Here is a 20579-nt window from a genome sequence, read left to right as displayed (position 1 = left end):
GATTATTCTTACGATTAATCGAGTAATCGGATAAAAAAAATTATAAAATGAAATATTGGTAAATCTGGCATAATACCGGTGTTACTATCAGATATCAATATCAGTCCAATTTTTCATATTTGAGCATCCCTAACAGTTGCTTTTTTGTAGTTTAGAAAACTAACCTGTAACAATAATAGCTCACTTTCTAAGTTAACCAGAAGAAAAGTTATAGAAAAATCTGAAATTATATTGAATTTAATAACAAAGAGGCAGGCTCACAAATATGCTTATAAAAAATGTCTACAATCCAGCTTTTAGTTTATGTATTCATCTTCAGTGAGTTTAATAGATTAATTAAACTCACCTTGCCACCTAACCTGTCACGCTTTGGGTTTGAAAATACGGGAAATGCCGCCTGGAGTGGGAGGAGAGGGCGGATGAACGAACATGGGGTGGAGGGGAGGAAATAGACCAGCGGACTGACGAACCGTTAGACCGGGGGACGAACACGGGGGGAAGCAATACGGGATATTTACAACACCTTCACTGGTCACACTCAGAAACTCATCTACCAGCCATGTACGATGCGCTCCGCCACCCGTTTCTTCAGACCGGGATATGAAGTTTATTGTGCGGTTCGTCGGTAAAGCTACATTTACACGGTAAGCATCAGCTACTCAGCCGCCCGCCCTGTTCAGGCTATCCGCTCACCTCAGCGCTCTTCCCGCCGTTCGCTTTCAACCAGCAGCCCCGGAGGAGAAATGCTGCCGTACTCCAGGCATTCCCCAGTCATTTTAAGGATGCTTATTGGTTCCCCAAAAACGATAAAAAGTCGGGCATTATCATCAATCAATAAAATCCCCACGGGCCAATCTTGAAGATTGGACTTTATGCCGCTGAGACTTAGCTTTTGTCAACAACTCAGAGGCGGAAGTGAGAGCTCCGCGCAACGCAAATGAAGTCCCGGCTGGAACACGGTGCGCTAACTAATAAAACATAAATTAACGAAGCTTCGAGGCAGGTAAATTTTCCTCGAGGAATTTTAGTAATCGAGGTACTCGAATCATTCGAGGAATCGTTTCAGCCCTAGTGCAAACCTTTTCAAGAATATCTGTTATCTATATAGATAAGTAACAGATATTTTGCCTCCTGACAGATTTGTTGGGTTTTTCTGTTAATTTGTGCATTTTGAGGGAAAAATGTATTTTCATTACATAAACCTACATTTTGATGCATTTGATTACTTTTATGTCCTAATCTAGATTATTTCTGAATTTACACATCAAAATTAATCAACTTCATTGTGAATTAAGCACAAACTGTGTTGTGTCTCCAGCAGGATACCACTCAGTGCCAGACGCCAGCCAGAACATCACCAGCAGCCGACTCTATCATGAGTTTGCTGTGCCTCAACACCCAGGTGAGAGCTGTGAGCAGGTACCATTCATGTAAAACCAAAGATAAGAAGAAAAATACATTATTATTCCAATGTAAGTACTCATCTCTGCCACCAGGGGGCAACACATTTACAGTAGCAGCTTGTTCCTGCATGTTTTCTGTGTGTTCATGCTTCAACACGCCAAATTTGAATGAGTGGGTCAGTAAAAGAAGCTAATGACTCACAGACCAGCTGATGAAACAATTTGAAACCTGGAGCTGCTGAAACTCCTGTCTCGGTTTACTCCAGTTCATTCCTCTCATGTCCGTTTCTCTGCTTGCCCTCGGCGACTTTCAGGCCTCCTGCTGCACACCAGGGGCAGCGGCATCACCGGAAAGCGAGAGCGCGAGTCAGAACGGGAAGGGTCCAGGGAAGAGGAGCCGGCGTGCTGCTCTGTCAACAAAATGCAGAGACAGAGTGCAGAGGTCAGCCCTCAAAGTGCTGAAGAACTCGGCACTTCTTTTTCCTTCAAAATACAAGAAACATCTGCAGGCTGAAATTAATGCATCTAAAATTAAGGCCTTAAAATGTCTTAAAGTCATTTAATAAAAGTAAAAGTCCAAAGTGCAATTCAAAAATGATCCAAATCTGGCCCACTGATGCAGATGGAGACTTTTAATTTGTAATTTTCTTACAAAATAAAATGGGAAGTACAACACAAAGTGTTTATCTTTTTCTAACTGAGCTTTAGCAAAAGCAGAGACTTTTGCACCCAAATCAGCTTTTTTTATTTATTGAACTTGGCTAAATTTTGAAAGAAAGTGACCCAAATCCTGTTCTTACTACTGAAAATAAATCTGTTCAATCAACCTCAAAAGAACTGAAAACTAGATGCTTTTCTTTTAATACAGCAAACGTGCAAAATCTACGACAGCATATTAGGGCCATTGTAGATTAAAAAAATAAAAAGAGTAGCAAATTTCCACCAAAGAAACTGAAATTAATCCCAGAAATTTTCTACAAAAATTTTTAAATTCTGAGTTTCAAATGCTGAAAAAATTCACTTTTGAAACTCAGAAAAATTAAAAAAAAATATTTTTCTAGAACATTTATTTATTTATTTAGTTCTTTGGTGGAGCTTTGCTTCTTTTGTTATTTTTTTATCTACAATGCCTTAACACACAATCATAAAAATCCCTAAAAAAAGTTTTGGAACTACAATAAATATCCATTTTGAAAAAATTAGACTACCTTATTTGGCTACTTTTAGGTTGTTTTGGTTCCTTTGGACACCCCTGAAAAAAGCTGATTCTTACTTTAGTGACAGGTGATTCTTGACAGGACTATTTAATCCTGTATTTTTCTTTGTCAGGACGTTTCTGTCATTTAAAGGTTTGCGTTGCATCATTTCCTGTGAATCACTTTTAACTGAATGAGCTAGGAGTAATTCAGACTTTGTCTTTCATTTTCAAGGAACCTGCAATTAATTCTTTCCTGTGCCGCGTTGTTGATGCAAAATAATTCAGTTCAGTTCAATTTAGTCATATAAATGTCACCTCAGGGCACTTCAGGAGAAAACTAAAATTACATGGGCTGGTGTGACGTAAACAAAAACCAGTTTCAACCAGGAAAAAACTTTTTCTGGTTGAAAGACGATTAGTTTTCTACTTATAGTAACAGATACCCAAGTAGTCGCTCATAATTTATGTGCTTGTGGTTGGTTTTGTAATTTATTGCTAGACTGCTTCTAAAACAGGTTCAGGTCTCCTTTTTATGTGATCAGATTTTCCTCTCACAGGTTGTAAGTTTGGCTGCTACTAAATTATTTTAGTAATTGATCATTCTGACGAGTAATCGATTAGTCACATTTAAAAATTTGCCACATTCTCCAGGATTTTCATTTCACCTCTTGCACCTTTTTATACAATATTAGTAAAACATTAAAAGATGCAAACGCACTAATAATTCAATTTGTTTAAGTACGAAAACAAGCATTTTAATCCCTTGAATGTACCAACAGCTTTTAGTGAACAATTAATCATTTGTAGCAAAGAATGCATCTGCAGCTAAAATTAATTATAACATCAGCATGTGAAAAGCTCAGGCCTTTAACTTAAATAGTGTGTGGCTAATATTATAATAAGAACATTATATAAATGATTGAATCGGAAAAGGAATTTTATAGGAGATTATTTTACAGAATTTGAACCGAGTGAAGGTAAAACTTAAACTTGTGTGTATTTATATATTAATTAGTGCTTTTAGTGTGTTGTTCTTTCAGCAAGTGGCATTTCTGAGTCATTGACGATGACTCAATCACTAAATTAGCTGATTATTTCCAATAATCAATTAGTCAGGATTAATTGATTAATCATTTCAGTCCTTGTTGAGAGCCTGAATATCAATAGGAAATACAGGATCAACTTTTTAATTTGTCAAAAACTGAGTAATTGTGCAAAAGCTGTAAACTAAGTTTATATGGGAATATAATGATGCCAAATGTCGCTCTTTGCTGCAGTTAGAGGTTTTATCCAGCCGCTCTGTGTGGAGCAGAAGGATGAACTTTTGTCCTCACCCAGCCTTGTTTTTTGCATTATTTTAACGTTTTTAGCATTATGTAATGCTTCTTTTAGTTCTGACTGTACATATTTGATCAAGTTCAGGAGGGAAACTCTTTACCTGAAGGCATTTCCTAACTCATAAAAATCAACACAACTCTTCTTCAAGTTTTATGTACATTTATGGCTCATGTGCTGAGGCACATGCAGCCCATGTGGCAGTTTCATTTAGCTTCTGTGATTACATAGAATATATGTTGTAGTTGTCCTGTGTGTATATATATTAGAAAAAAACACAAATCTGGTTTATAACAAAGTTACAAACTGTCAACTTTATTTTGCTTTTGAATTGTAATTCAAGACAGTGAAAAATAGCTTTATTTGCAGGAAAACAGCAATTTCTATGAACCGACTTTTAACTATTTCTATGGTAAAACTGAATTCAAAGAGTTTAATCATAATTTTACCTAAAAAAATCAAAACTTCTAAATGTTTTTCAGCACATTTTAGGAAAACACAATGAAACCTATGTTATGTTTTCCTTTTTTAAACTGACATGATCATTTACAGCCTTTTTTAATAACAATTTCAGTCAATTTTCCATAAATATTGTTTGTCTGAATTATGATTTAGTGCCAAACACATTTACTAATTTCTGAACATTTTTATCCAACAAAAATAAGAAATTGATGACACTTCATCTCAGATCTGCTTGTTTCATAGGAAACTAAATATCTGAATACATTTAACAAATAATAAATGTTATCAACTTGCTGTATATGTCAGAGTTAAACATAACCTTTGGAAAAGGCCCTGCGACTGTGAATGTTTATTTTTTTAGTCCTTTGCATAACCATCAGTGAGCCAAAGGCACAACAAATAGTGACTGTTTGTATGATGTGAACTTTCCTCTCCCACTTCAAAGCAAATATATTCCATTATTTGCAGTGTGTTCACAGCGCAGGCTAGTCATCTATGCAAATGTCAGACCTGTCATGAAGCTGCTCTCAATAAAAAATACAAAGCAGATGTTTGTCTGCAGGAGCTCCAGTATGGAAAACAATGGTTCACATAATGGGCAAAAGCCGTGGAAGTGGGAGTGCAGGAAAAAAAGTCACCAGACATTTTGGAAATGTAAGATGGTAAAACCATGAAGATTATGTAACGTCTGGTTTGGAAGACAAATCATTTGTATTTACATTTCAGCTAAAACAAAAATACTTAAGGTCTTCTCTATAATTGGTGCTAAAACCTTTTTTAGCTATAAAAAGTTTATTTTTTTGTTCATCTCTTGAGTTGAACACTAAATGTTTGAAAAAGAAATGCCTTCTTGCCATCACCCTAATCTATAAGCACCCACAGATTCTCCATCAGATTTAAATGACAGTTTCAATCGTATTTAGAGCAGAAACATTAAATTAAAGGATTACTTTCAATCAAACTTCAAAAGCACAAAATATCACCAACTATTTTTGTTCTATTTCTAGTGCAAATATCTTAATACAATTGAAATAAGACAAAACAAACTTAAAAGTAACTTTCAGCAAAATATAGGTGCTTGTTTTACATTAATATTGATGAAAAAATTCTAATTTTATTGGCAGATTACCAATAATATGGGAAAAATAATAATACTTTTTCATCACTATTAAGACGTTGTTGGCTTAAAACAAGCTCATATTTCTTGTTGAAAAGTTACTTTTAAGTTGGCTTTATCTTATTTCTAGGGGAACTAAGATGTTGAACTAGGAACTAAGCCCAAATTAACTTGTAATGTTTTGTGCTTTTGGAGTGTAAATCTGAATAGTTTGGGTCCAAATGTATCTGTTTGATCTGACTCTAGAAACCTGTTGGTTCCCGCAGTGCAGTAAATATATTACTATAGATACAGATTCAGGCTAAGTTTCTCCAGTCCAGTCTGGTTAATAAGCAGCTAACCTGCTATATGGAGACCAACATCACTCTTCCTCTTTTCCAGTCTGACTGCAGAGTCTGCCTTGCTTGTATTGCAGCATTTTCAGTGTTAAATGACTTAAAATATGTCATCAACAAAGAGAAATGTTGTGGATTTGTGGTCAGTTAACATCCTAATCAGCAGATTTACCAATCATCTTTTTGGAGAAACACCTGACATGGTTTAAGTGAAATCAAGTTTATTTGTATAGAACATTTCACCAATTATAAAACAAGCAATAAACATTTTATTTTGTCAAACACAAAATCTATCCAAATATATCAATCGATGTTTCAGTAATGATTAATCAAAAGCAACTCTAAACACGTGGGGTTTTAGCTTTGATAACTTTGTCCCCCACAGGGACAATTTGCTTTCCAGTCAGATGGACAGTTGCAGATAAATACATAACATAATGAAGATACACCACAGCATCCATATGGCAAACGGAACAATTATTTACCACCACAGATGTTTAGGCTTTGAGGCCGACACTGACGTACATGAACATTTATACCTCCTTTGCAGTTTTTCAGTTTTCTGGAAGTTTGTTCCAGATTTGTGGTGCATAGAAGCTGAATGCTGCTTCTCCTTGCGTGGTTCTGGTTCTGGCTGTAGAGCAGACCAGAACCAGAACCTGACAGGTCTGGAAGGTTGATCCAGCAGCAGCAGCAGCAGATCTTTAAGTGCTAAGCAGTGATTTATAAACCTACAGAAGTATTTTAAAGTCTACTCAGAGAGCCAGTGGACGGATTTAAAAACCTGCGTCTTTGGACATGTACAATGTTTTCCAGTCTTAATTAGATCCAATCCTGTTGCTGTGCTAGCAGTTCTTATCCGTTTATATGCTGATGACACCGTTTTGTTCATGTCTAGTCCAACTTAACCCGCTGCCTTCTCTAAGCTTCACTTTCCTTTAAATCCAAAGGCACTCACGTCTCTATCATTACAAATCACCTTTCGCTCAAAGCACAACCTTCCTAGCTTGGATTACAGTGGGATTATCTACAGGAACTCCTCCTCAACTTCCTCCGTAAACCGGATGTCTTCTGCTTTACTGCAGTCCAATTTGCCCCGGGTTCTCCTTTCTTCATGGTAATCAGTTACCAACTGGGCACCACCCCATCTGGTGCAGGTTACAAGTTAATTGTTGAAAAACTGATGGGTTTTCAAGCTGATTATTAATTTGGTGTGGAAGTGATGAATCAGCATCTTTCTCTGAATGAGAGAGATGGTTGCCTCAGTAACAAAATATTTGAGTGACTGTTTTCTGAAGGTTTGGTACATCTGAAGCCAAACTGGACCAAAAGTCCAGACGTTACCATTTCTGAAAAGCCATGTCAGGAGTTGGCATACAAGTAAATGTCAGCAAGCTTCAGTTAATCAAAGCTTTATTAAACGGCTGAACTGGAACTCCTGTTCATGTGAGTTTTTATTAAATAACGTTATTTATGGTGTTCCTTCTTGAATATAACCCAAGAACTAAATAATTGTTCTTTTTTCTGTCTTTAAAGCCGTTTTTAATATTTCCATGGTGTCTCTGGTCTTTCCTGCAGACATCTTAGGCCTGGTGGAGACGAGACGGCTTGAAAACACGTTAGCATCGCCGTCCGGTTGGATGTTTGAGGAACCGTCGCCTCCTGAGCTCCATCCGGACACGACGACCTGCCTGTCCATCTCAACGCACCAAATCTGTGTGTCTTTGTTTTGTTTTTCAAAGCTCCCAGAGGTATAAACACAAAGGTGAAAATGGGATGATTTGTTTAATCCAACGACAAAATTTGATTTTTGTTTTTTTTTTTTTAAAAAAAAGGAAATTGGTTCTTTCAGGTGGGACAGCATGAGAAGAATGTGCAAAACGCCTCAAACCTACGTCTTGGTTAAAATGTTTGCAAAAAAATAAGTTTAATTAACAAGAAAAGAAAAAAAAATCACTTAATTGTCTTAAAACTGCTGCCACCAGCCAATATAAACTGTACAGATACTGAACTGCAGCTATAATTGTGATAATAAATTTATTTTTTCCCACTCTTACAGTAAAACTGCCTACGACACTAAATCTGACCCATCAGTTTTACACCTTCACAGCAAAATAATGCAGTTTTTATATTTGTTTTATGCACCGGAGCAAAAAATTGTGTATTTTATTTAATGAAAATGTGGACTAATCTAAAAATGAAGGACAGTTTTCATTGAAATGTGCAGTTATTCTGAGGTTTTTCCTTCCTTGAATCAATAAAAGTAACTCAAAGTGTAAGTTTTGACAGTGACAACCAGGCAGGTACTTTCAGGGACTTTATAGAAATAATCCAAGTACGTTCTCAGTTCACCTGTTGCTAGTTTGTGTGTAAATACAGTTTTTATTCATTTGAGGTCCAACTGGTCGCTGTTTTGTTTTGTTTTTCTTAAGTCTGCCGCTGCCTGCTTGGTGTAAGAGATTTGTTGGCAGCTAGTGACTGAGGGTTTATTTTGTTTGGAGGTTTTACGACTCAAAGCACAGGAATCCAATTACACAATGTGTAACAAAGCACCTCAGACCAGCTCCATTCTTCACCTTGGATTGTTTTTACAGTGTGTTACTACAGATGGCTTTGAAGATTACTTTTAACTTGATTGTTTATGCTGTAAAAAAAAAAAAAAAACTCGTTTTAAAGATGTGAAATTTTCTGTGGAAAATCTTTAGGGTTCCTTTACTTTCATTTTTTTATTTATTTTCATAGATGTCATGGTGAGTCACCCACATCACAAACAATAACTATGAAAAGATTTGTAAATATCGGTTTAGTTCAGTGAAAAACACTGATAATGGATTATTTCAAAGCACTTTAAAAAGCTATTCAAATGAAACACCTGGCAGCCAGTTTAATTATACCTCTAATCAGTCGTCTTCTGTTCACCATGCCACCATTATCCTCACAACATCTGTTTTCATGTTGCCATTTTCTCCACATCTCCCTCATAGCAGCCGTAAGCTGTTTTTCTCTTGCATCACCTCTGAAACTCTTTCCCTCCACTTCCCCCACCTGCACTCACCATTCACCAGCTTTGAATGCTTCAGCAGCCTGTTTAAACTCTTCATCCTTAAACTCATCCTTTTTTTGTCCCTCTCCTCTCGTCTTCCTCCCATTCGAGCAGATGAATTTTATTTTAGGCCCATTTTAGGATTAGAGTTTACTGCATTTTAGACTTTGTAGCTGTTTAAATAAACACAGTTGAATTGTCGCTGGTCCTGTTTTGGTAGCACCGTTCTAAGGAACCTTAGAATAAATCAAACCTGTCTGTGGTTGAATATTATCGCTCTGCACTCTGATTGCAGATTTTCTTTCTTTTATTCTTATTGTTTGTGTTGTGGACGCCCACTAATGGCATAAAAACAAATCACAGCTTCTCCACCTTTTGCTTTTTGTTTTGAAGAAAAATGTTTGGACTCGGCTGTAAATATTAATCAGCTTTAATCTTTGCTGTCCCAGTTAATTAGACGCATGCAGAATGTTCTGCAGGGGGGAGAGCTGTTGGACCATCTGCATATTTAACATTATTATTCACAAACCCATTGACCCTGTGGTTTTTCCACCTCTAGGTAATATTGTTACAGTGTCAGTGATTTAATGTTTCAAAGATTTTTATTTAAACTTACATAACCAAATATGTAAAATAATAATTTTATTGAGTCAGTAACATTTTCACCTTTCTGTTTCTCCCTCCAAAATCTCAATTTGTTTAAAATGACAACTTCAGAGGATTTCGACTTTAGTTATAAACCAGTTAATCTGAGGGCGTAGAAGACGAGCAGTCTCTTCACAACAATCGCTGCTTTTTTTTAAGATTTCATATAAAACTAAAAACTCAATGAACAAAAAGATTAAAGCAGTAAGTTGAGCTAAAATAAGTGACTGCGTTTAAATGAGCTTAACTCTGTCAGAAAAGCAGAAACCGACATTCCTTAGAATAAATCAAACGCCGTCGCTGAAGGATTTCTACTGCCAGAGACGTTACACCACATATGAACACAAGGCTTCTTGTCACATTGTGGAACCCAGAATTGTACAAAGCTGTTCATTTAAAACGTAGATAAAGGCAGAAATTTGTTGTTAAACATTAGAAAGATGCAGCTGGTCTCATTCAGGTTCTGTATTCGCCCTCCGCCATCATTTATTTACATCTGTTGAGTTGATGTAAACCAGACAATGTACCAAACCCACTCTGTAAAAGATACCTCACAATTATAGAAATCCAAGCCTCTTCACTGTAATTTATAAACACAAAGGATTTAAGAATTAAATCTCACTGGAAAGATGAACTCTAGCATGTCAGCCCCCATTATTCTGAGAAATGTGCAACGCCCCATACGACATTTTACGTTTTCAACCCGTACACGCGACTGTAAGCGTGTTAGATTAGTGAAGATGACGTCCCCCACATGATGCTTCCCGCACAACTCCAAAGTAAAGAAATAAATGCAGAAAGTTTCATTTTTTGTCATGTTTAGGCAGGAGAAAACAGATCAAGTCCCAACCTGAGACTCATACCGGTTTTGTTTAACATAAAATGTGGGACTAATAAAAGAAAGAGGATTGGCTCTGTTCAAATAAACCGTGCTCCCCTGGCTCTGAACTGAACCAGATCTGAACTGAAAGCACCAACCAACGTTTGCGCATTCCAAGCATCCTAAAAAACCAGATAACTGCAAAATAACTTAAACGTTTCATTGAAGCTTTTTATTTCAGCCAGTCTTCATGATGAAGCTCTGGTGACTCGCGTCTCTGTACAGTTCTTGGTATTTGTTCTTCTGTGATCTTCAGGAGTAACGTAGAGGGGGCCGGTGGGGGGTGTAAAGATTTACTGTTTCTGTATTATAATTCTGTATGTCCTCAAAAAGATTTAAACATTATTAGGTTTTTGTAGTTTTTATCACAATAGTGAAAGCAAGTTGAACCAAGTTTTTATTCCTGATTTTATTTCCCATTATTATTATTATTATTATCTTTTTGTTCCCTTCTGTGACATGAAGGTGAAAAATACACCATCTGTCATCTCTGTAAGTACTTTGTTCTCTCCGTTTCTCCTTGTATTGTGAAAGGCTTTTCCTGTGCTTGATCGAGTTCATGATGGGAATTAAAACTGCTACAACTTGACGCTGTCCCCCATGTTTTGCTTTATTTGCATCGATGCAGGGAATCTCATCTGATACGACTGAGACTGAAGCCTCGTTACTTTCCTACAGAGTTCAAAGACAAACAAACCAAACTCATCTTGAACATGCCTCGTCTCACACCAGAGTAAACACAGTTTCAGGTTTTGGTGGAACCTGCTCTGATTTTTAATACAATTCAAACTCAAAAAAATTTAATATTGCAAAAAAATATATACAGGTGCTGGTCATAAAATTAGAATATTGTGATAAAGTTCATTATTTTCCATAATGTCATGATAAAAATTAAATTGTCATATATTTTAGATTCATTGCACACCAACTGAAATATTTCAGTTGGGATTTTGGGTTTTCATGAGCTGTTTGCCAAAATCATCAAAATTAAAACAATAAAAGACCTGAAATATTTCAGTTGGTGTGCAATGAATCTAAAATATATGACAATTTAATTTTTATCATGACATTATGGAAAATAATGAACTTTATCACAATATTCTAATTTTATGACCAGCACCTGTATATTTTGGTGTTTATAATGTGAGGCACAAATCTAAAAAGTAGCAGCAAGCAGGAAAGATGTATGTAATTATTTAAAAAAATGTCCATTTTCAAACCCAAAAACAAAACAATTAAATCACATCATAACGGTGAGCTGTTAGTTTTACCACCTTAAAAGGAAGCATTGGCTTGAATACCAGCTGACTAAAAATTCACAACATTGGGAAGAAAACAAGTTTTGAGACAGACATCCATTACATTAAAGTCATTGTGTTTCCATATAAATGTATATTTTGTTTGACTTAACCAGGTAGTCATCACTGAGATTAAGCTGCTGCCTATCATTGCCAATGAAAGGTAGCAACATAGTTAAACATTACGTACAAATAACATGCATCAAAACTAGTGTTAAACAAGTTTTAATACATTCAAACGGATACATTTCACTCAATTTGCATGCGATTTATTTTGATTCTATTCCAAGTTTTATCCAAACATTATTACCGCCATCCATCAGTTATTTTCATTGGAATTGAAACTGCCAACCCCAGGCAGCTCTACTGGATTGCTAAGAAAGCAATGATTCACCACACAATACTACGCAGCGTCTTCGTTTCAAGTGTGATGGCATGATTTGAACGACTGAATCTGACATCTTGGTGACGTATGTCTGAGATGCAGCTGCTTGGGCTTAAGAAGATTGATCAGTCAAGTTTTCTACTTAGTTTTTGTTGAGATAACCTGAAGATTTATTATTCTGTTTTGCTATAGGGGAACAAAATACCTTATAGCGAAAGGAGCCAATCTGGTGTCAACATGTCAATGATTTTCCAGTGAGAAGTCGACATGGGTAACGTGAGCAATGGCACGTAAATCAATGCATGCAATCTTCTTCCGGATGAACTTCCAGTCAAGCTGAGTCAGAGTCAACTAACCGTAACTCTTTATTCTGGTTCTCCTTCACTTTTACTTGTTATGGGAACAAATCCTCCAAATATTAGCTGTGTGAATGGTTTAAATGTGTCTTTGAGCCCAAAGGTTCAAACCTGTTATGAATTTCGTCACATTTACAAACTAGCTTAAGAGATTCAGTTTTTAACTGAATGATCTTTGTACTAAACTTGTTTATTGATTTTTAGATTGGGTGGTAATATAATGGTTAGGTGCCACTGTGCATGGTCCTTCAGTTTGAGGGAACTGGTCCTGGAAAGTCCTTGAGAGAACTTTGGATATGTTAGGCCTGTCACAATAACAAATTTTGCTGGAAGATAAATTGTCCCAGAACTTATCGTGATAAACGATAATATTGTTGATTTGAGACCATTTTCAAGTAATATAATAGCAATAATGGCAGAATAATGCAGGAACACATTATCAAAGATCAATAAACTTTAAATTCTAATGAGCCTTTAAACTCTTGAACTGGAAGACATTTGAAATATCCAAAATAAAGAAAACAACAGAAACAACAAATAAAATTAATTTTGAAGTCTGTGTAAACAAAATTATCTTTCAAAAAATGGTATAGTTGAGACCAAAGCACCAGACTGAAGACATTTATCATTCAGTCTTTGGTAAGAAGAGAGAGAAAAGACATAAACGATAAATCAATCAAATGAAAATTGAGTTTCTTTTAATTCATCATGCAATTAATTGATTTATTGTTTATTGTGACAGACCTACATGTTATCCAAGGTGTTGAAAGCATAACTGCCTGATGGTTGAACTTATACTTCTTTGTGGTGCCTAAAATTGTCTGGAAACTTTTGTGAAGGACGTGTAAGTCCAATGTTTTTCCTTTTCTTGTCCTGGTTGTGTTGATTTTTGGAGGCATCTCTCAAAGCTGTGTGTTTGAAATGTGCCTCCAGTTTAAATGACGGCAAATGCATGTGGACTTTTGAAATTAGGAAAAATGACAAAAATCTACAGAATTTTTTCGATTATAGGAAAATAAAATGTCTTAAGGTGCAACTAACTGCCATGTCGAAGCATAGCCCCGCCCCCAGACAGATGTAGAAAAATTCCGCAAAAGTGGGAGGGGCCAAAAAACTTGGGGGCGTGGCTAAATGTGAGGACGAACGCAGAGGCTGAGCAGGGCTGTGCTGCATATTTGATGACTTTAGACCAGGGGTGGGCAATCCTGGTCCTGGAGGGCCGGTGTCCTGCAACTCTTTGACGTCTCCCTGGTCCAACACACTTCAATCCAACAGCTGAATCTCCTCCGCAGTGCAGTCAGGTTCTCCAGAGTCCTGCTAACAGCCTCATTATTTGACTGAGGTGTGTTGAAGTAGAGACTCATCTACAAGTTGCAGAAGACCGGCCCTTGAGGCCTGGACTTGCCCACCCCTGGTTTAGACCCTCTGTCAACATTTTTCTGTATTATTGGAGACTTGGATCTGACTCGCCACCAGGGGGTGAATATCTGCGTGAGATGGGTTTTACACCCATTGATATAGAGACTTCAACAAAGCCGTACTGTTGTAACCAGTAGGAAAATTAAACTGCAGTAGCCACTGTTAGACTCAGAAAGGGCAGCACTGAGATAGCTTTGGGCTAAATATTGCAGAAATACCACTTGTATACAAAAATATCACATTTCCAACAGAGGCATAAAGATAGAACCAAATTTAGTCAATCTGCAAAAAACAGTTGATTTGGGGTTTAGTTACTGAGTTTCTGTCACATTGTGCAGGTATAGATGTAGGAAATAAAGTCCTGTTTTAGATTATGAGTTGATTCACAATGTTCTGGTGCATCAAATTGTTGATCTGATGCCATCATTGACGCAGCTTTGGTATTTCTTTTCCTCATGTTGATGGCTTAACATCCTTCTGAGAACTAAAACCCGATGCTCTGAGTGCAAACAGAGCGTTTGCATAGCGTTGCATGAAGTTTAATCGTATCATTATTGGATCACCGACCTAATATTTGAGTAGTTGTCAAGCTGCAGTGGCACACATTTGCAGCTTTAGCGGTGCCACCACAGCGTTGGCCAGTGATCAAACTGTGTGCTACGGTGCTGAAAGGTGATGCTGGAGGGTGAGATGCTTTGGGCCGTGTGTCAAAACGAAAGGAAAATACAGAATAGTCAACATATTGGATTTGTTCAAAGCATGATGCAAAAATTGTGGACGCTAAAAAACCTTTTGTGTGGAACGTCCCTTTTTAGCCTGATAATATAAAAAAAATCACCGCATGGGATTTCATGAAGAGTGCCTTGGAAAACATATTTAATATTGGATGAATGTAATTTGATACAAACTTCAAATCATGTTAGCTCAAATCTAACCTGCAGTAGGATTGGTGAAAAAGTTCTCCTAATGCACACGTCTGTCTGCAGTTTCATATTTATGGACATTGCTATGCAAACACACACATGAAAACACACACTGCCTCCTTTGTAGTGTTTGCTCAACCGCAGCAGATTTTTGTTTGAGTTAGGAGATGCAAAGTCTGCTGCGACCCAAAGGAGGATCAGACCATCTGGGTGTTTTTTAAAATATTACAGCCTTAAAAAGCAGCGCAGCATTATTCCAACCGTCACAGTCCATCCGACGGCTAAAAGAACAAATTTAGATTTTTTCCTGCTCCTGCCGATACCTGAAGGACGAAATCAGTTACTTCCTTGCAGAAAATGGAAAAATTCGCAGCTGGAGATGGAACTGTTAAGAGATGCAGTAAAATAGCGACAGACTCTACATCTGGTTTCTCTGGGTCAAAACAACGCAAGACTGGAAACACGCACCAAAGAACACAGGAAATATTCCAGCTGTGAAACAGAAATATGAAAACAAAACTCATAACGATTTAAACAGAAATGTGAGAACGCAAAAGGTGATGCAGCAACGATGTGGTGTTTCTGTTATTTATTCAAGTTTACACATTTCATTTTTACACTTCGTCCAAAAGGGGAATTTAATATCAGTTTCTGAATTTCTGTGAAACTCCTTAAATAAATAAATTATTTTGAACGTCACAGTGAAACCAGTGGCAGTATCAGACAAAGCTGGAAATGTTTTCTCTATGATCCTTAAACTGGATTTCTCACCATGACTACGTCTTTTCAAACTTTTTAAAGAAATCCCATACAGTCACTATTATGAAACAAATTATAGACATTACACTTTGTCAAATGCCATCATCAAATATATTGGTCAATAACCCACATTACTAAACAGAGGCAGGTTGAAACAGGTGGTTTTAGTATGAATTTAGCCTTGTTTCGGCTGTTTTCCAGTTTTCTGGAGGTTTGTTCCAGATTTGTGGTGCATAGAAGCTGAATGCTGCTTTTCTTAGTATTTTAAAGTCTATTCTATACAGGAAGACCCGTTGCAGTAATCAAAGGATGAGCTTCTCTAGTCCACTAATCCTGGAAATGTTCTTCAGGTGATAGAAGGCCGACTTTGTAACCGTCTTTATGCGTCTCTGAAGGCTCGGATCCACAGTTCAGTCTGATCTCTAGTTTCCACCTGTAATAACTGAAGCTGTGCGCTGAATCTGGACGGTTGCTCTTTAGCTCCAAAGATAACTTCAGTTTTGCTTCTGCCAGCTGGTGACAATCTAAAGTTTTGTATCATTTGCGTAATTTTGATGGCAAATCTTATTTTGTTGTTATATAACCTGAACTAGCAGGATCATATAGATTTTAAATACGAGGGGTGCCAGGATTGAACCTTGAGGTATCCCATATGTGACTCCAATTCACCACATTGACAAAAGTTTTTTTTAAGAAATCAGTTAATAAAAAAAATCTAAATCTCTATTTCACATAGTATAGTATAGTATAGTATACCATAGCATAGCATGTACGTAGAAGCCTTTTCAGGTCCTGAAGCGTCTACGCCACCCGTAATGTTTAGTTTGAAACCCCGTTACCTGCACTCACCAGCCATTTCCTTTAGTTATTTAATTTACCGTTTTCCTGACAGGATTCCTGCACTTTTCCTTCAGAACCGCCTTCAGTGTTTGTGGCATAAAGGTTGAAACATTTTGAGTCATATTGACATGATGGCATGAAAGGTTGGCCAAAGTCACGTCAAGCTAATGCCACAAATGTTTTGAGGGGTGAATTATTTTTGGATTTACATGTGGTGGTGATCATAATACTGATAATGATCAGGTAATTCACAGTTATCCTCAGGCTACCAGCTTAATGAATTCTATCTTAACCTCATATTTTCCCATTATTTGCACCCCTCAGGGTTTCCACATCTTGGTTTTGGTTTTGCGTCGTGACTCAGGATCATCCATCGGGAGGCAGCTGGATGATCCTGACCTTAATTACGACCTTGACATTTTTAAAGTTTAGAGGCATTGAGACACTGGCAGAGTGTCATGAAATCATGAAAGGTCGACCAGGCCCCCCATCTTCTTAAAATCAGACAAAATTGGTGTCAATTGTAACACTTATAGGCCACGCAGCTAACTGCAGCTACAAAAGCAGCATCAGAAGATGGTTCTTTTTGAAGGAGCCTGGGGTGTGAATGAATACACAAGCACTGTTTTAGTTTTGGTGTGAATGTATTAATGATTTGAAGAATAAAAAACAACAAACAGTTACATTGAGAGACAACTTGATTCCAAATAAATCAATTCAAAGATCAAAGTCCTTGTCCTTAGCTCGCCATCAGTTCAAAGAGGATCTGAAGATCTTATCCATCATGGGGGAAAAAAAACCCGACCTAAAAGGCCAAAAAACCCATTAAGTGTTTTAAACAAACAATTATGTGCAAACAAATGCAATTATTAAATATCTAATAATTAAACTAAACATTTCAGTCAGGTTAAATTAACCATAATTTAAAACAAAAGAATATCAATCATATTTTCAACTAATCAATTTAAGGTTAAAGTTAAAATCAAAGTTCACTTTCAAAATATCAATCAAGGAAAATAAAATAAATTAACTCAAATACTCAAGCAAAATGAGGAAAAGAAATGTACTGCACAATATCAAATTAAATGTAGCTACATCCTATTTTCAATCTCAAGAAATCTTGCACAAACCCAACGGTTACCTTTGAGCAGAGAGTGCCAGGCTACAATCAGCTGTGAATTCCAGTGACGGCCCAGGTAACAACCTCTGACAGTCTAATAAAACAATGCTCTAATGATCAATTGAGCAACATTTTCATGGTGCACAATACTGCTATCAACCCAGCAAACTCACCAATAGTTCAAATCAGTTGTTTCAAAGATTTGGATGGATTTCCAGGATGAAATTATCAGCAAGACGCCAACAGCCAGCCACAATCACAGTGGAACAGGTGATGATGTTCAAACTGCGCTGAAGGCGGGGCTTTAAATAAGTTGAACAGTTTGGGGCAACACAGGAAGTGGGCCCGCAAAATAAAAGTCTGGCTAATTGACTAAATGCGGGTTACACAATCATCTCGGCTTTGTTTGTGGAGCAAAAATATTGTTTGTGCTGCTTTTTCGTCAAAGATATTAATGAAAGTTTAAAGGTTCTGCTGCATTTGTGCTGCTTTTTGCAGTAAAAATATTCACTTGCTAAAGATATTAATAACATTTCCAGAGGTCATCAGAGGTCAACCCCTATAACTAATTTGGTGTCAATCAAATCAGTTACATTTGTGCAGCACAAATTTCTGTTTGTGCTGCTTATGCTTTGAAGGTGTTGATGATGACCTCTGGGAATGTTTGTTTATTAATATCTTTAGAATTACAGCAGCACAAACAAAGACATTTACTGTACAAACATTTGACACCAATTCTGATGCATCTGAAGGTCAGAGGGTCGACTTCACTCAGCTTTCCAATAAGAGCTGCTTGTGAATCCAAATTTTGAAAAGTCTTTTCACTGCAAAAACACGTCGTAACAAGTATTTTTCTCTAATTTCTAGTTCAAATATCTTAGAACACTTGAAATAAGACTAACTTACAAGTAAGTTTTCAGCAAGATACAGGAGATTGTCTTCAGCCAATAGATGCTGATGAAAAATTACTAGTTTAATTGGCAGATTATTTTACTTATAACAATGCATTTTTCCCATGTTTTCAGTGGGAAAATAAATATATTATATACATTTTAACATATTACAAATGGTACAAAAAATATTTCTCAATACCTATACGGAAGATGAAGGATGCCATATGCCATACATTTTTAAGCAGTAAAATGTATGGCATATTGTCAGGTGATTTAGACAACAGAATGAAATTATGTTTACTATGGAAATTCAAACAACCAAAAAAACATTACATTCCAGTGGGAAAGTAAACCTGGGAGTAGTGATGGACTCTGACCTGAACCTTCAGAGCCACATTAAGACAGTCACAAAGTCGGCCTTCTATCACCTGAAGAACATCTCCAGGATTAGAGGACTGATGTCTCAGCGCGATCTAGAGAACCTCATCCATGCTCAGAGGATAGGCTTTAAAATACTGTTGTTAGTTTATAAATCACTGAACGGTTTAGCACCACAATACATTAAAGATCTGTTATTGCTGTACCAACCATCTAGACCCCTCAGAACTTCTGGTTCTGGTTCTGCTCTGCATCCCCAGAACCAAATGAAGAGAAGCAGCATTCAGTTTCTATGCGCCACAGATTTGGAACAAACTTCCAGAAAACTGTAAAACAGCTGAAACACTGAGAGCCTTTAAAGCTCAACTTAAAACCCACCTGTTTAGAGTTGCTTATGGCTAAATTAGGGTTAGAGTGTGAGTTTTGATGTCTTCAATGTTTTTACTGTTTTTATCTTTAGTTTTTATCTATTTATTAATTTCTTTTTATTTCTCAGTCTCACCATCTACGTTTTAATGATGTAAAGCCCCCAGAAAATGTCCCAGTTAAACAACATTTAACTGAGGTCCTCAAAGGGGTACGGGTTTTAATGTTTTTATCTTCTTTTTTTTTATCTTTTTCAAAATGTCGTTCTCTTTCTCACTGTTTCGGTGATTTTAATGTTTTTATCTTTTGAAAGGAGGAGGGGAAGAAAAGAAGGAGAGGGAAAAGGGAAAAAGGGAAAGAAAAAAAAAAAGTCCGAGAGGTTGGAGTCCTTGTCAAACAGCGTTTTGACTAAAGTCTGAAGGGTTGGAGTCCCAGTTGACGGCGTCTCAACTAAAGTTCTGCAGCTTTTTATTTCTCTTTCTCACTGTTTATGTTTTAATTATGTTTTTTTTAAATCTTTCTCACATGCTGTTTTTAATTTATGTAAAGCACTTTGAAATGCCTTGCTGCTGAAATGTGCTATGCAAATAAAATTTGATTGATTGATTGATTGATTGAAGAAAAGAATGACAAGTCAAAAACAAACTAAAACAAACAAATATACCAGTTACACCAACACAAACTGGTATTCCTTCCCGCTATGTGATTTATAAAAGGTCAGAGGCAAAATTATTAAGTTTCTCCAGGGCAAAGCTTTGCCTAGGCATGTCGAGTGGATGAACTGAAAGGTTGAATCTCATAACCAGTTTCTGTTTTGGGTTTTTACGGTGCAGGCGCTGTGAACTGCTGTGTTGCTGAAATGTGCCTGCTTTTGGGTCCAACTTCAAACCGATACATTAAACATACATACATACATTAAATACTTGAAGAAATGTGCATAAAACTGACATGTCGTTAATTTTAGTAACACAAAAATATGACATTCGCACAAAAACAACTCAGAGCTGTAATTACCCTAAAACTGTACATAAAATGTGAAAGCTTTGCATCTAAGATGGAAAACCTTCACCTATAAAAATGTTCAACCCAGAATTCATCAAGTCCATATTTTTAGCTTCTCTTGGTTCTGTAAAATTCTCCTGATAATCACTTTTTTCTGTCCAGTTGTTAATTGGTCAACTGAAGGAAACCATCAACAATTTAGCCCGGCAAGTATTTAATTTGTATTTAACTGCAGTTGCATCCTTTGCTATGTTATTTTATTTTAGGCAACAAAGTGTTTGTTTTCTTTTTCAGGAAAATAAATTACATTATCTGTTTACTTGAATTTTTTGTATTGTATAAAATAGGTGCTGGTGGTCAAATAAAAAAATCTACAGAATGTGCCAATTTTTTGTATTCACTTGCAGATTATTTCACATATA

The 20579-nt window shown here is 36.6% G+C and overlaps 1 protein-coding gene across 2 annotated transcripts in view; it reads left to right on the top strand.

Annotated features, from left to right (window-relative positions):
* Positions 1-11007, top strand: part of LOC106922530 (cryptochrome-1-like) — a 24198-nt gene extending 13191 nt beyond the window's left edge. Inside the window, exons 11-13 of one of the 2 annotated variants that reach the window (XM_088003687.1) lie at positions 1319-1402; positions 1718-1845; positions 7429-11007. In XM_088003687.1, coding sequence (XP_087859813.1) covers positions 1319-1402; positions 1718-1845; positions 7429-7437 — 221 coding nt within the window. In that variant the 3' untranslated portion in view covers positions 7438-11007. The remainder of the gene's footprint in view (positions 1-1318; positions 1403-1717; positions 1846-7428) is intronic. The other variant, XM_088003688.1, reaches the window with a different exon arrangement.
* The last annotated feature ends 9572 nt before the right edge of the window (positions 11008-20579 follow it).

The sequence above is a fragment of the Poecilia mexicana genome, unplaced genomic scaffold (genome assembly GCF_051168715.1).
Source record: "Poecilia mexicana isolate PSO_F unplaced genomic scaffold, ASM5116871v1 scaffold_2, whole genome shotgun sequence".
Lineage (NCBI taxonomy): Eukaryota > Metazoa > Chordata > Actinopteri > Cyprinodontiformes > Poeciliidae > Poecilia > Poecilia mexicana.
This window is presented reverse-complemented; position numbering and strand designations above follow the sequence as displayed.